At 45.9% G+C, this 17457-nt stretch overlaps 1 protein-coding gene across 2 annotated transcripts; it reads left to right on the top strand.

The window, feature by feature from the left end:
• Nucleotides 1-181: 181 nt before the first annotated feature.
• On the top strand, nucleotides 182-12842 carry mideasa (mitotic deacetylase associated SANT domain protein a). 2 transcript variants are annotated; one of them, XM_038968795.1, is made up of 13 exons: nucleotides 182-684; nucleotides 1385-3268; nucleotides 5278-5505; nucleotides 6315-6663; nucleotides 7476-7545; nucleotides 7786-7931; nucleotides 8344-8447; nucleotides 8646-8721; nucleotides 8934-9022; nucleotides 9182-9325; nucleotides 10914-11033; nucleotides 11424-11599; nucleotides 12072-12842. In XM_038968795.1, the coding sequence occupies exons 2-13, from the start codon at nucleotides 1712-1714 to the stop codon at nucleotides 12319-12321; spliced, it is 3309 nt and encodes a 1102-aa protein (XP_038824723.1). In that variant the 5' UTR covers nucleotides 182-684; nucleotides 1385-1711; the 3' UTR covers nucleotides 12322-12842. The 2 variants fall into 2 exon arrangements, with proteins under 2 accessions (XP_038824723.1, XP_038824724.1); XM_038968796.1 differs by having other exon boundaries at nucleotides 5281-5505.
• Nucleotides 12843-17457: the final 4615 nt, after the last annotated feature.

Consider the following 17457-nt stretch of genomic DNA (forward strand, 5'->3'; position numbering starts at 1 on the left):
AACACGCCTACCATGGCGCCCAGGCCAGATTAATCGAATCCCCTCATTGCCAGAGTGTGCTGCAATTTACTGGATGATGCCACAAGCAGTGGGACAACCTTATAAGGATATGGATATAGGCGTGGTCAGACAATCGGATTGGATAGCAGACGTCAGTTGAGCGGTTAAAGAGTGAGGCGGAGCATTCACGAGCTCAGAACTTTAATGCGTTGGCGCAGCTTCACAGATTTATAAATGCTATGTGTAGTCTGATCGTATCAGTGAATGCAATAGAGCCAATGCATTTCACAGACAGATCTATGAAAAATACGCAAATAACCAAATGTACGTGACATTTTGATCATACCCAACGGGATCAGTGGTTTATGTACGTACACACTCGATGCGGGGAGAAAGTTGCTGGACATGTTTTCCTGAAAGTGTGTTATTATTTCACAGTGTGCAACATTGTAGACACTGTACTTACCTGGATTTGTGATTGAACAACAAACATCCCATATCCCGTGTTTGAATGGTTTCGATGCAAGTTGTTTACTCTATGGCCTGAAGAAAAGTTGTCGAACTCGAAGTATATGTTATCTGTTGCGCACGATCCCGTAATGGAGCTGCATGCATTCGACTTTGGCCCAGAGGAAATTGGCTCCGTAGAACTCGCTGTCATATACATAAAATGATATTGAAACAGTAAGTGTCAATTCATTTAATTAATGGTATATCACGTGTGTTGTCGATCAACATGATCGCAAAACATGGAGAAGTTGCAATTGTAAACACAATCCCATGGGAGTATGCACTTCGTGTTTTGTAGGTTTAGTTTGACTTTAATGAAGCCACGATGTGATTTTAGTGGTCTGGCAATATTTATTGCGCAGATTGTTACTGTATGTAATTTGCGAAGGCAACAGTGTGGCAACATAATACTTTACTACAACACAAAAGGTGGCCTAAAATTTGCATCCAATTGGCTGGGACTGGGGGCTCCGAGAGGGGGGTGGAAAGCGACTCTACTTGTTTTCTCTCGCTTCCTGTATTTCTCGTTGTGTCAAATGGCAGTTCTGTACAGTCCACGCCTCAAACTGTCGCTGCCTGCTACTATCACAGTCGAAACCAACATCTATGGTCTGTAAATAATGGGCCGACACGACTACTTTTGTGTCTGTGATGTCATTATATTAATTGGATTTGGAAGTATTTCAGCGTTATTAATACTTTGCTTCCACAGTACTTGTACAGTGCATGCTCTCTGAACGTATTTTACTTTAAATATAATTAGCCTAGTTCTTTCCTCTGAGCCAAGCAAACAGGCCTGTCCTGCACACATGCTTGTTGAAAACTTACTTCACACATATTTTACCAGTCATTTCCCTCATCCTCTATCTTTCAGGGCCCCACACATGAATGAAGTACACCTGGGGATCCAGGGCCGCTGTGACCCCTAACAGCAGCAAACTTCTTCAGATCTGACTTGAGGGAGGAGGTGTGTGTTCTCCACCCTCTACTCTTTCCTGTCGGACTTATGTTTCCTCCCGAGTTCCTCTGTTCTCGCCGTTAAACAAAGCAGGACACAACGGTCCCAGACCGAGGCAGTCTAGGCAGAAACACTTGGCCTCGTCCTTGTTTTTTACTCAAGTGACTGGGGATATATATAAAGGACCTCAACTTTTCCCCCCGCTGTTTTAGTTTTTTTTTTTTTTAGCTTGATGATTATAGTATGAGTCATCCTCCCCAGCAGAAAGTGATCCCTGATAAGAGTGGGGGCAAACATCGGGCTGCAGCTGCCATGAAGGAGCCCACAGTGCAGCACGCGGGGGATGTCTTCTATGGCGGTATGGGCCCCCCGGCTCTGGAGTCTGCTCACAGGGTAGGGGAGCCTGGAGGCCACGGCTCTGGGGTCTTCAACCCAGAGAAGGGGCCCCAAAGTCGTGCACACTATCAGCAGACTGCCTCTGTCAAATGGATGCACCAGGACCACATCCAAGCCGCTGGCTGGTCTCAGGATGCTTCTGGACCCCTGCCAACCAATTCATGGGGGCAGAACTTTAGCCCGTATATGGACGGCTTGAACAACGTTAGGGTCCAGATGGCCTTCCCCAAGGGGAGCCACGATGGAGGAGCTGCTCTGCAGATGGGGCCAGCAGAGAAACAGGCTCCAGGTTCCTTGGAGGTTTACAGGGAGGCAACCCAAGCTCAAGCCCAGGCTAGGGGCTTAGAGTGGGGGCAGCAAGCTGCGGCAGCCGCCATGCGTCAAGCCCAGCTCCAGGCCTTCCAGCAGGGCCATACAGGTGTAGATCTCCAGGCTCAGCCCCCCCATGCCCCCTCCTCTCACCCCACCATGCAACCAGGGTCCTTGATGCAGCCCATCCAGCTGGCGTTCGGACCCACCAAACAGCACCTTCCGTCTGGGTACTACCCGGTGTTCCAGGGGGGCACCAAGGCCATCCCCAACCTGAGCTACAACGAGCAGCCAAAAACCCAACAACAACACCAACTGATGCAGCTTCAGATGCAACAGCAGCAACAACAACAGCAGAAGCAGCAACAACAACAGTTACATCAGCAGCATCATCATCAACAACAACAACAGCAGCACCAGTTGCAGCAACAGCTCCAGCACCAAATGCAACAGCATCAGATCCAACTGCAGCTGAATCAGCAGTATCACAAGCAGCAAATACAACAGGAGCAACGGCAACAAATGCACCAGCAGCAGCTTCAACCGCCACACAGTTTACCACCGCAGGAAATACTGCAGCCGCAGTCTCAGCAAAAGCCACAGCCAAACCAACACATCCTGAGTTATAACCAGCCCCCTGACAACTGTCCATCTAGAGCTAGCCCCTCAACCCCTCAGAAGGACATGCCTCTGTCTGTGGAGACTCAGGGACTGGGACATACACCGGATGTAGAGACCCCGTCCACTGACCCATCAAGCACACCCTCCGACCCCTGCCCCCCAAAACTCACATCGGACCCCATGTCACCCTCAGACGCATCTCCGGCTGCCCCCCGTCGCTCCCGCCGCCTCTCCAGAGACGGGCTATCACCACTCGTGGACCCTCCCTCACTATCCCCCTGGAACCAGACCTTCAGAGAGGTACCCCAGAACGGTGTGGTAGCCAGACGAGAAGGGGGGGGGAGACAGGGGCCGACTGGGGGGGTTATCCAGAGTACCCGCCGGAGGAGGAGGGCGTCGAAAGAGATCAACTTGGAGACTCTGGCCCAGAAGGCTTCCGAGAGGGAATCACTGCCCTCCTCCAAGATGGCCAAGGTTTGTTTACACTCTTTTGTTTAGTTCAACCAGGCCTAAAACCTGTTCCACGTTCAACTCACATAGTGGCCTAGGTTAGTCCAGCGGTCTAAGCCCCTGCGTCTGGATCACATGTACTGTGTACCGCTGCAAGCATTGGTTTGATTCTGACCCACTGCTCTAGCACTGTCCTCCTATCAACTTTCCTCTCTATCATCGGTCCAATAAACACAAAATACAAAAGGTGTGGGTCTGCCAGACTCCTTTAAAGAAACACACAAAAAACAATCATTCACATAGACCTCTGAACAGCAAGTGTTCAAAATTGTCGCTGTACGCGAAGGCCTACACAATGGGCCAGGGAAATAAGGATGTTGATTAAATACCTCGTGTATTTCCTGAAGGTAGTAATAATGTGACTCCTGAATCCTACCACCCCTCCCCTGATTGGAGTAAATTAACAGACCACAATACTTCTACTGCTATTTTCGCTCACTTGTACAGTACACGCAGTTAAATAATTATACATATATTCCTAATTTCATCTTTCTGCATGTGCTGAATTATCACACACAGCAGCCTGACTATTGAATTTAGATGAGTTCCTCGGATGACAGGAAAACTGATTGTGTCTTTCCCCTACTTTGCTTCCACTGTGACCACTACAACACTCTGTTCCTCTTCCAAGAGGAACATCATGGTTTCTATGCAGGACTTCCCCTTATGCTGTACTTCTGTGAGAAAAGAGTGATTCCTAGCCTTGCTGTCAGGAATTTATGATGTTGACGTTTCCCTTAGGCACACCCACTAAAGCAGCTGCATTTTTTCAGGACTTGTTTTTTAAAGGCAAAACATGTTGATTATTGAATAAATCGTCAGAGAGGGGGAGAGAGAGAGAGAGAGAGACTGTGCTGGGCGCAGGCTGCAGGGGGGAGACTGGGTGCAGACTGCAGAGAGAGAAACTGTGTGCTGGGTGCAGACTGTTGAAGCAGATACATGTCTGCACACCTCTACATTCCTCAGGGCTCTTCCTCCCCAGCCATTCAGCTGAGCCAGGGAGGGGCCGCGGCTGCAGCCTGGAGTCGCTCCGGACTCTCCCTCCCAGCCATTCAGCTGAGCCAGGGAGGGGCCGCGGCTGCAGCCTGGAGTCGCTCCGGACTCTCCCTCCCAGCCATTCAGCTGAGCCAGGGAGGGGCCGCGGCTACAGCCTGGAGTCGCTCCGGACTCTCCCTCCCAGCCATTCAGCTGAGCCAGGGAGGGGCCGTGGCTACAGCCTGGAGTCGCTCCGGACTCTCCCTCCCAGCCATTCAGCTGAGCCAGGGAGGGGCTGCGGCCTGGAGCCACAGCCTGCAGACTCCCACTCCTCCACACTCTCCCCAACCAGGTGCCTTAAGAAAACAGTCCTACCACTGTTATTCGCAATCCCAAGGTTGAGCTTCTTTTTTAATATATTTTTTAATATTTCTGAAGAACAAGCCCAACTGCTGAGTTGGCCGTGTGGGGTGGGGTGGAGTTCAATGGTGCAGAATTGAGATTTGAGGCATTTACTGGAGTCATTTGAATTAGATTTCAAAAGTATTTCTCTGGCCTGGCTTGAATGTAGTTGCTAATGTTGTGTATTTTCACTAGTTCCGGACTTTCAATACGTTTTGTAAGCTGACAGTAACTATTTGCTGCTTATAAGTAACTGGTTGTTCATACGACGCGTGCAGTGCTTTCTTGATTCTATTTGTGAAACAGGATCTTGCAACACTGAAGACTGCCTTTAAGCAATGTCCATAAATTGTCTGTGACATGCATACCTACAGTCTGAGAAGAACAATTGCTGCGGGGGTTTCATTTCATTTGTCAAGCATGTAGAATGGAAAGTTTACTATTTGCCATATTTACTTTCACTTTCTATTCTACTCCCTTACATATTGTCTATATTATATATTATCTATATAATATCTATATTATCTATATTATCTCCTTTCTCTACTTATTTCTATATCTGTTATTCCCCTCTACCCCCCCCTCTTTTTCTCTAGCAGCAGCAGGAGGAGGGTCTTATGGGCAGACAAGCTGGTATGGTGCCCCTGGTTATCCCCGTGTCCGTGCCAGTGTGCCAGGGTCAGACAGCCCCTCCGGGCACCTGGCCTCACGGGCGCCCCCCGGGCCAGCATGCCCTGCTCCTGCCCCAGCCCCAACACAAGCCCTCAGTCATTGTAGCAAGCCGCCGCTCACTGAGGAACTCCCTCTCGGAGAGCTTCAGCCCGGTAGGTCCTGTGGCATGCAGACCTTGGTTGTATTCATTAGGCAAGGCGTAGTATAAATGTTTTTTAGCATTTTAGTGTTCCTTGTTGAACAAGTCCACATAGTTCCTCACTGTTGTCTTCTGTTTTGGTGCCTAATGAACACAATCTAGGGTTCAAATAGTATTTGCTTTCTTTCACATACTTTGAGTGTTTGTTCGAGCCTGCCTGGAGTTCCAGGTGGGTGGGGGTTTGCCCTTTTTAGACTATTCTGTTTGTTCTGTTGTGCCAGCCAGGCAAGCTCGATCAAGCACAGTTATAGTATATGGGAAAAAAATAAATACTATTTGAACCCAGATATGATGACCTGCTGGGGGGACATGTTTTAGTATGTAGAAATTAGGCCTTAACTCCACAATGGGTTGGGTTGTCATGCGCTATCGTTCAATAGTGCTATTGACTGTACGTTTGTTTATCTCATGTGTAACTCTGTGTTGTTGTTTTTGTCGCACTGCTTTGCTTTATCTTGGCCAGTTCGCAGTTGTAAATGAGAACTTGTTCTCCACTGGCCTACCTCGTTAAATAAAGGTGAAATAAATAAAATAAAAAATAGGACTCAATGGAGCCACTTTGAAGTAGAGGCCAAAAACATTCAATGTGGTTTCACAATGTTATTATTTAGCGACTTCATTAATCCCGCCGGTGACTTCCCCACACAAGTCATAATCTCCCTCCCACCTTCCACTGAACCAATGCAGTTGGTTGTTTGTCTATTTGTCCTTGTCATTCTCTGAAATATCACTGAACTCCTCACAATCATCTCACCCAACCAGGACGGGGAGGGCGATGCTGGTCAGGACGACGATGGGAAATTAGCCAAGCACAAATGGCGGCCTCGTCCCGAGCCCCTCTTCATCCCGCCACCCAAACCGGCTACGTTCATCGCCCCCTCGGTCTACTCCGCCATCACTCCCTACCAGAGCCACCTGCGGTCGCCCATCCGCCTGCCCGACCACCACTTCACCCTGCCGCCCTACACCCCGCCGCCCATCCTGTCGCCGGTGCGCGAGGGCTCTGGTCTCTACTTCTCCACCTTCCTGTCTTCCATCGCCGCCAGCAACCAGACCCTGCAGCCGCCACCCAACACGCCCAAGTCGGCCTCGCGCAGCCTTCTGCGAGCCAGTAAGTCTTGTCACGGAAGCTCGAGGAGTCTCGCTGTATCGTTCTCTCTCTTTCCCTCCCTCCGTCTCTCTCTTTTTCTTTCCTCTCTCTCCTAGATGTCCCTTACCTCTATTGTTATTACGTAAAATAAAAATCTGTTCCTTTCTTTTCCTATGCACTGCATGCATCCTTGTCACAATGTATTTCTCTTGTCAGTAGTCCAGGGCTGGTTAGGGCTGGTTTCCCAGACAGTAGTTAAGTCTAGTCCTGGACTAAAAAAGCATTTTCAATGGGGAAATCGCGATTGAACATTGAAACCAGCGCTTAAAGTGTGGGATGCGTCACAAATGGCACCCTATTCCCTATGTAGTGCATGACTTTTGACCAGTCCTATGGACCCTGGCCAAAAGCGGTGCACTATGTAGGGAATAGGGTGCCATTAGGAACGCTTGCCCACAGTCCTCCAGAGTTAAATGGCCCCATGACTTCCTGCGTTCTGAGATCAGATCAAGTTCTATAGTCTCTCTACCTCTGTCCAGATGGTCTCTCTGTCCTCTCTGTTCTATATACCTCTGTCCAGATGGTCTCTCTGTCCTCTCTGTTCTATATACCTCTGTCCAGATGGTCTCTCTGTCCTCTCTGTTCTATATACCTCTGTCCAGATGGTCTCTCTGTTCTATATACCTCTGTCCAGATGGTCTCTCTGTTCTATATACCTCTGTCCAGATGGTCTCTCTGTTCTATATACCTCTGTCCAGATGGTCTCTCTGTTCTATATACCTCTGTCCAGATGGTAGCGTCCTAAAGGTGCTGTGTTCATTTGTGTTCTACAGCCAGCTCTACAGACATCACACCCCCAGTCCTCCCTTTGATCACCGACGCCACACCTGTCAGCTTTGAACCGTGAGTACCAACCTCTGTAACACTGAACTCCGGTGTAATGCATTATGATGCAGTTATACTATATATGCCATTTAACAGACGCTTTTATCTATAGCGGCCTACAGTCATGCATGCATTTTACATATGGGTGGCCCCAGGAATCAAACCCACAATCTCTCTCGCTCCACCCGCTCTCTGTCTCCCTCGTTCTCCCCACCATCTACCTCCCTCCGACCCTCCCTCCCTCTCCCCACCCCGCAGGCGTATTAACATTGGCCTACAGTACCAGGCGGAGGTACCAGAGCTGCAGTGTGACCGCTCGCTGACCCAGTGGGACCAGCACAAGGCTGACCTGGTCTGGCTCCCCATGAAGGCGTCCCTGCTACGCCACGCAGAGCAGGAGACCGGTAATTACACTGCCTCTGACTCAAAGCTATAGTAATCTAATACCGTTTTCACAGAATAGGGACAACCCGAACCATACTGTACTGGCGTGGTTCTAGAAACTATGTTGAATGCATAGTCAGGCCAGCTCAGTACGGCTCGGCTCGGCTCAGCTCGGCATGGCTCTGTGGTGTGAGGCATACAGAGCTGACATGAAAAAGTTTTTGTATGGAAGTCGAAGTACGCACATTTGAACAACTTGGGCTGTGACGTCCTGAAGTAGCGCCAAATGTTGACCGTTTTGCTTTCGGTCTCTTTTTTTGTCTTTCTCTACTTGCTCTCTCTCTTTCTCTCCCCCACCCTCTCTTTCTGTCCCTGCACCTCCTCTCCGTCCCTGTCTTCCTACCTCAAAATTGCCTCACTCTCTCCCCCTAGTGGATGACCTGATGAGCTTGGCCTGCTCCAGCGCTCTGTACGGCGGTGGCACCAATCAGGAGCTGGCCCTCCACTGTCTGCATGAGTGCGGGGGCAATGTCCTTGTGAGTAGAGTGACTCACCCAGTGATTTAACCCAGTGATACCACGATAATCCCCTCTGTGGCAAATTAGTTTCTCCCAGGTTTCATAAATGGCTCCCTATTAACTTTTTATAGTGTTTATTTTTACTAGAGCCTTATGGCCCCTGGTCAAAATAGTGCACTAGATAGGCCTGGTGATGAATTGTGTTGCTCTCCCCAGGAGACCCTGGCGTTCCTGTTGCTCAAGGAGCCCGTTTTCTCCGATGGCCACCACCTGGCGGACTATCACTACTCAGGTGGGGAAGCCATTTTGTTTCCTCAATTGCTTCTTTCTCAAAAATGTGCTTGTTAAAGGGGAAATGGAGGGGGGTGGTGCCATTCATTCACTTCCACATTTCACACACATGACACACCCCTCAATCCGGTACACACACACACACACACACACACACACACACACACACACTGTGAGGCCTCATTGACAGAATGGTGAATAATCCCCCCCCAGGATCAGACAGTTGGACTCCCTCAGAGAAGCGCTTCTTCAATAAAGGCATCTCTACCTACAGGAAGGACTTCTTCATGGTGCAGAAACTGGTACGCTCACTTCTAACCAGGCCATGTCAATCATGACGGTTTCACCACATGGCATGAATCAGTACCACCTGGGCAAACAGTGGGAACACTATAAGAAATTAATAACCTTTTAATAACTGTCTATTTGTGTCGCTGTGTGTTTTGTCTTTCCGTATATAGGTGCAAACAAAGACAGTGGCACAATGTGTGGAGTTTTACTACATGCATAAGAAACAGGTGAAGATCAGTCGCAGGGGAAGCATTACCTACGGACCTGCAGAGTCCCCAGCAGATAGACACACAGAGGCAGTAGTGGATGTTAAGGTAAGGCTTTAGTTATTGAAAACAAATAAACTCAGCAAAAAAAAGAAACGTCCTCTCATTGTCAACTGTGTTTATTTTCAGCAAACTTAACATGTGTAAATATTTGTATGAACATAACAAGATTCAACAACTGAGACATAAACTGAACAAGTTCCACAGACATGTGACTAACAGAAATGCAATAATGTGTCACTGAACAAAGGGGAGTCAATCAAAATCAACAGTCAGTATCTGGTGTGGCCACCAGCTGCATTAAGTACTGCAGTGCATCTCCTCCTCATGAACTGCACCAGATTTGCCAGTTCTTGCTGTGAGATGTTACCCACTGTTTCACCAAGGCACCTGCAAGTTTGCGGACATTTCTGGGGGGATTGGCCCTAGCCCTCACCCTCCGATCCAACAGGTCCCAGATGTGCTCAATGGATTGAGATCCGGGCTCTTTGCTGGCCATGGCAGAACACTGACATTCCTTTCTTGCAGGAGAACTGCACAGAACAAGCAGTGTGGCTGGTGGCATTGTCATGCTGGAGGGTCATGTCAGGATGAGCCTGCAGGAAGGGTACCACATGAGGGAGGAGGATGTCTTCCCTGTAACACACAGTGTTGAGATTCCCTGCAATGGCAACAAGCTCAGTCCGATGATGCTGTGACACACTGCCCCAGACCATGACGGACCCTCCACCTCCAAATCGATCCCGCTCCAGAGTACAGGCCTCGGTGTAACTCATTCCTTCGACGATAAACCCGAATCCGACCATCACCCCTGGTGAGACAAAACTCGTCAGTGAAGAGCACTTTTTGCCAGTCCTGTCTGGTCCAGCAGCGGTGGGTTTGTGCCCTTAGGTGACGTTATTGCGGGTGATGACCTGCCTTACAACAGGCCTACAAGCCCTCAGTCCAGCCTCTCTTAGCCTATTGCGGACAGTCTGAGCACTGATGGAGGGATTGTGCATTCCTGTTGTAACTCGGACAGTTGTTGTTGCCATCCTGTACCTGTCCCGCAGGTGTGATGTTCGGATGTACCTATCCTGTGAAGGTGTTGTCACACGTGGTCTGCCACTGCGAGGATGATCAGCTGTCCATCCTGTCTCCCTGTAGTGCTGTCTTAGGCGTCTCATAGTACGGACATTGCAATTTATTGCCCTGGCCACATCTGCAGTCCTCATGCCTCCTTGCAGCATGCCTATGGCACATTCACGCAGATGAGCAGGGACCCTGGGCATCTTTCTTTTGGTGTTTTTCAGAGTCAGTAGAAAGGCCTCTTTAGTGTGCTAAGTTTTCATAACTGTGACCTTAATTGCCTACTGTCTGTAAGCTGTTTGTGTCTTATCGACCGTTCCACAGGTGCATGTTCATTAATTATGGGAAACTGTTTAAACCCTTTACAATGAAGATCTGTGAAGTTATTTGGATTTTTACGAATTATCCTTGAAAGACAGGGTCCTGAAAAAGGAACGTTTCTTTTTTTGTTGAGTTTATTATAAAACAAGTCGTTCATGAGTACGTAAAATGATATATTAACATTACATTACAAAATAACATTTTATTAAGATGACCATTTATTGTGTTATTTGTCTCTTTTTCACAGAGCTCTCAGGGATCAAAACCAAGTCAGGAAGAAGTTGACAGGAAGTGGGAAGGGTCATGTGACAGGGGTCAAGATGGCAACCAGTCCAGGGTTTCTCAGACACTACAGGCTCACGACAATGTAAGTGCTCATTTTCACTTGAAATTACATTTTTAAAATTATTTTTAAACCTCATTGTACCATGTTTAAATCTATCCCATATCTATTTATACTTGCTATCATATGTCCTTTGACCAATTATTCACTAACAGGACAGTACAACACTGGTTTAACAGACTGATTCACCAACAGGACAGTACAACACTGGTACTTTCTGGAAAAAATGGCACCAACAGAGGGCTGCCGTGCTTCTAGCTCTAAGGAAACTTTCCAGTATTATTTTTTATGTTTTTTTTTTAACAAGTATTTCGCTACACCCGCAATAACATCTGCTAAACACGCGTATATGACCGATTTGATTTTGATTTGGTATAATAGACAAAAACAATGATGTAATGTTTGGCCCACCAGACAGGAGTAGTGCTAGGGCACAGGGACCAGGCTGCTGTACACAAGGTTGGTCCTCCCCATCCAACCCCTCCCTCTGCAGCCAGAAAACCTCGACCCGAGGCGGGGAAGAAGAGCAGAGCGCCCCCAAAGCCCCCCGGTGACCCAGAGGGCGTGTTCCCCTGCAAGAAGTGTAGCAGGTCAGTGTGTGTGTGTGTGTCCCTTTAAGATTATGTTTAGATGATCTGCAAAAAGACACACATTAATACTTTTCCCCGCCAATTTTTAATTGAGTGAAAGAAAACGGTGAAAGACAGGGATTGACCAAGCGTATTATAAACCAGGCATCTCTCTTAGAGACCAGTGTTCGCTGGAGATATCTCAGACCAGTGTGGCAACAATGAAGACAATAGCCATTGGTGGCGTTTCAGGTTGTCTTAGTTGCAGTCGCGCTGCACAGGTAATTAGATCTTACAACACCTGGAGAAGAGTTTACGTCTCAGTAACCACATTGATATGCTTTAGCAATCTTCTGAGATGCACAACTGCAAAAATAGGTGACCTGGAACGTCACCTGTGTGGCTGTAGGTTCCATCAGAGCCATAGGTCTCTCTCTCTATATAGCTCTCTGGGTTCAATTGTCCATGTATCTATTTGACCTTTGACCTCCAGGGTGTTCTACAAGGTGAAAAGCCGCAGCGCCCACATGAAGAGCCACGCTGAGCGGGAGAAGAAGGAAGCCGCACTCAAACTCAAAGAGGAGGAGGAGCGGGCGTTTGAGGCGGAGGCACGGGCCAGGGAGGCAGCAGAGGTTATGCAGAATGGGAACGGGGGTGGGAATGGAGCAGGAGAACAGGATGAGGTCAGTGATGAGGGTGTGCCTTCAGAGACAGAAGATGAAAAGGACCAGGACTGGCAGTGAGAGAGGGGAGGAATGAGAGGGAATGAATGAGAGGGAATGAAAGACATATCCTACTCCCGGAAAAACAAACGAGTACAAATAATCTTTGTACCTGAAACAATGAGATTGAGTATGGAGGTGTTCCAGGTCATCGTTACAGATGTGCTGCACAGACGATCAGATCTTACAACACCCTGGGAGGTGTTTAGAGTCTAAGGAACCACATTTACAGCGCCTTCAGAAAATATTTATACCCCTTGTCTTATTCCACATTTTGTTGTGTTACAACCTGAATTCAAAATGGATTACATTTATTTTTCTCACCCATCTACACATAATACCCCGTAATAACTAAGTGAAAACATGTTTTTAAATGTGTTGAAAATGAAATATCTCACTTACATAAGTATTTTCAGTTCTGAGTCAATACAAGTTAGAATTACCTTTGGCAGTGATTACAGCTGTGAGTCTTTCTGGGTAAATCTCTTAGAGCTTTGCATACCTGGATTGTACAATATTTGCACATTCTTTTAAAAATTCTTTGAGCTCTGTCAAGTTGGTTGTTGCTCACTACTAGACAGCCATTTTCAGGTCTTGCCATAGATTTTCAAGACGATTTAAGTCAAAACAGTAACTAGGCCACTCAGGAACATTCAATGTCGTCTTGGTCAGCAACAGGTTATTGTCCAGCCTTTCTCTCTAGGATTTTGCCTGTGCTTAGCTCTATTCTGTTTATTGTAATCCTAAAAATAAAAAATAAAAATGAATCCCTAGTGACAAGTTTATCCATAACATGAATGATGCAGCCACCACCATGCTTGAAAATATGAAGTGGTACTTAGTGATGTGTTGTTGGATTTGCTCCAAACAACGCTTTGTATTCAGTACAAAGTTAATTTCTTTGCCACATGTTTTGCAGTTTTACTTTAGTGCCTTATTGCAAAAAGGATGCATGTTTTTGGAATATTTTTATTCTGTACAGGCTTGCTTATTTTCACTTTGTCATTTAGGTTAGTATTTTGGAGTTACTACAATGTTGTTGATCCATCCTCAGTTTTCTCCTAACACAGCCATTAAACTCTGTAACTGTTTTAAAATCACCATTGGCCTCATGGTGAAATACCTGATCAGTTTCCTTCCTCTCCGCCTACTGAATTAGGAAGGACACCTGTGTCTTTGTAGTGACTGGGTGTATTGATACAACATCCAAATTGTCATCAATAACTTGCTCAAAGGGATGTTCAATGTCTACATTTATTTACATGTTTAACCATCTACCAAGGTGCCCTTCTTTGCATTAGAAAAACCTCCCTGGTCTTTGTTGTTCAATCTGAGTTTGAAATTCACTGCTCCACTGAGGGACCTTACAGATAAATGTATGCGTGGGGTACAGAGATGAGGTTGTCATTCAAAAATCATGTTTAACCCTTATTGCACACAGAGTCCATACAACTTATTATGTGACTTGTTAAGCACATTTTTATTCCTGAACTTATTCAGGCTTGCCATAACAAAGGGGTTGAATACTTATTGACTCAAGACATTTCAGCTTTAATTATTTGTGAAAATTTCTTAAAACATAAGTCCACTTTGACATTATGAGGCATTGTATGTGTGTATAGGCCAGTGACACAAAATCAAAATGTTTTCCATTTTAAATTCAGGCTGTAATACAACAAAATGTGGAAAAAGTCAAGGGGTGTAAATACTTTCTGAAGGGACTGCATATGATATAGCAAACTTCATTAAATGCCCCGGCGCGACCTGCAATGTCCACTTTCTCTCACATCAGTGCCACAACTTGTCTTGCTTTTAATCGCTTTTCGCACTCCACATATTTCAATTTTTTTGTGTTTTTTTTCACAAGGAAATGTGAAAGGATTTGTAAATGCACTGTATTATATTCTACTGCTTTTGCCAATCTCACTTCTTTTATATCACTTTAATTGAATATCTATATTGGAATATCTATTTTGCTATTATTGGAATATCTATATTGGAATATCTATATTGCTATTTCTTTGTGTGGACTATTTAGGTCTAATGGTTGTTCTTAATAGTTTGTACGCAGCGGCCGTTTAAACAAACTAGCTATACTCTGTGGATACCTGTTTTTGCTTACTAAATCATGATCAAAGAGACTTCACTTTTATAATATCCATCTGTGTTCTAAAATTGGGGCTAATGTAGATATCACCTTGTATGAATTCTTCTTTACTTTTTTAAAGGAAAATATTGTGGGGACATTTTTAAGAATTGTCAGCAAACTCTAAGGTTGAATTGCACATTTTAAACTACAAAGTAAGGGACCTTTAATATTGTATGTGTGTGTTTTGTGTATAAAAATGTTTATTAAAAAGTAATATACTGTACCTCTATACAAAAAAAGTACATATCTCACACAGCCAGATTTTGAGTAAATCCTCTCGCTTCACATCTTCATCTCTGGGAAATCCCATCCAGTTGACTACTTTAAAATGGTGAAGCCCTTAATGTTATGTCCGTGCCAAACGGATTTTATTCATCAAGACCTTTATCTTACTTTATGGTACTTCCCTCTTTCAGGTTGTTTACTTCCGTCTGCTTCCAAGTTAATGCACTCCTGTATGCTGTTAACACAACCACCAGTAGGGGGAAGTAGTGCTTCAATATCGTCAATGGACAATATTTCCCCCCCAATTTACATTAAAAAAAACTTGCCTTTAGTTTCAATACATATGCTATATGATTAGTAGGACAACATACTACACAAAACTATAGACATAACAAATCAATCATAGCAAATGTCAAAAGTGACTTGATCTGACACATAACCAGCACCGACGTATGAGTGCATTAACTTGGAAGCAAAAAAAAATAAGTACAATATACACATTTTGTCAAGGACTGTAGAAGAGAGAACCTCATAACTATCCAACAGGTCATGCCAGTTTTTATTTATTTAACTAGGCAAGTCAGTTAAGAACCAATTCAATGACAGCCTACCGGGGAACAGTGGGCCTTGTTCAGGGGCAGAACGACAGATTTTTACCTTGTCAGGTCGGGGATTCGATCCAGCAACCTTACTGTTACTGGCCCAACACTCTAACCACTAGGCTACCTGCCGCCCTTACATGGTCATATTCATCAAGCGTAGGAAAACTGACCAAAATGGGTGGGAGAGAACCACAACTTGTCCAATAAGAAACAATATATATATATATTTTTATTGCAAAGCATTTCCCATTTCAAGAAGTTTTGCACTAATGAATACAACCCAGGTTCCAATCCGTCTACACAGTGGGAAGGACAGAGGGCAAACTCGTCTGAGCCTTGGGGGCGTGGCAAGTGTTTTGCGACTCTGCCAAGGTGAAATAACTAGCCGTTAAAAAGAACACTGGGTAAGAGCCAGGACAGCCTGGTTCGCGCACACACACAGAGAGACACCCAGGCCTAGGCAGCAGCAGCACTTAGGAGATTAAATGCAAGGCCTGGAGATGAAAGAGGAGAAAATAAAGTGGCCTGCCTTGCCTTCATCCTACACTCATCATGCAGGGGGGTCCCTGACAGCCACATTCTCTCTCTCCTGACAGCCACCCCTTTCCCTCCCTCCCAGCACTCGTTTACAACTCCACTTTTCTGAAAGCGGGAGAGCGAGAGAGAGGCACCTGGGACACAGCCTAGACTGCTCCATCAGCCCTGAAGAGAGGGCTATAGGGCTTTTCCTCCATTCTGGGTGTCTTTAGTGTGGGGTTTAACTACCTACTGTACCCTCCTGCTTCTCTTTTCCTTCTTTAGTGTTTACAGTCTGTCAAGGGGACAGAATGTAATGTTACCCTGTACAGATGATTTTTAAGATGAGAAATTAGTAGGTTTGTGGCTCAAGGGTAAGACTCGTCCCCTTCTTGTTTCTGTCAACACATTTGATCAATTATGATCCCTACTGATTGGGAGTACCTCAAGCATATGGTCCTCCCCTGTGTCTGACACTCTATTCCCTGTATCAGTGCTTCCCAAACGTTTTCACTCCTGCTATTTACTCTTTGAGAAGGTCCGGTCACACACATTTCCTAGGTGGCAAATGTCCGGATGTATGTTGTCATTTATCAGCGTAGTAATGGCCCGACTGAGTTCCAATTTTTTTCTGTTTGTTCATCTCCCCTTATCTCTCTGAACCACTGCCCTATCTAGTGCACTATGTTTAGTGTTAGGATGTGGACCTAATGTTGTTTCTCTTGTCCTATAGCCTTCAGTCTCAATGACCTTACCCTATGGGGCTTCTCCACGTCTCCTTCCCCTCTCCTCTCTTAATAAGCTAGCATCGGTCCTATTTCCTTATGGGTCGTGCTAAGGCCTTCTCCACATCTCCCACCCTTCTCATCACTTAGGGAGCCAGCGTCTGTCCTCCCCTGTGGGCCGTGCTGAGGCAGCAGGGGCTAAGTGGGGATCAAGTGTCCTCATTGAGTCCTCCCACTGCTAATCAGACCCATTAGGAGCAGAGTCATACCCAGGTTATGATCCAAATGGCACCCTATTCCCTTCATAGCGCACTAGGGTTTGGTCTAAAGTAGTGCACTATGATGATTGTTTATGTTAGGGACGGGGAACCAGATGGATGATTTTATTGTGTGGACTTTAAAGAGAGAAGACAAGGGCAGGAAGAGGATCAATGTCGCTGTAATGTTTTAGAAGACTTATTGGCCGATATATCTCTCTGGATCAGCAGCAAAGTCTAGGTTGAAATCTGCATCAAGGGGAAATATGCAGTCAAAATTAATTTGTGCGCTTAGGGCATTTACGCCTTCAAAGTTAATTTCTATGGGGTTTTTAATATAAGCAAAATGCCAGGATACTTTTCAGAAAATGATTAAAGAAAGCATGTCAATGTCATAGGCTTATATGGGGGGGAAAGGACGAACACACGTGTGGATGTGAGAACAGAACTTTTATAAACTCAGCAAAAAAATAAATGTCCTCTCGCTGTCAACTGCATTTATTTTCAGCAAACTTAACGTGTAAATATTTGTATGAACATAACAAGATTCAACAACCGAGACATAAACTGAACAAGTTCCACAGACATGTGACTAACAGAAATTGAATAATGTGTCCCTGAACAAAGGGGGGGTCAAAATCAAAAGTAACAGTCAGTATCTGGTGTGGCCACCAGCTGCATTA

The sequence above is a fragment of the Salvelinus namaycush genome, chromosome 29 (assembly GCF_016432855.1).
Source record: "Salvelinus namaycush isolate Seneca chromosome 29, SaNama_1.0, whole genome shotgun sequence".
NCBI lineage: Eukaryota > Metazoa > Chordata > Actinopteri > Salmoniformes > Salmonidae > Salvelinus > Salvelinus namaycush.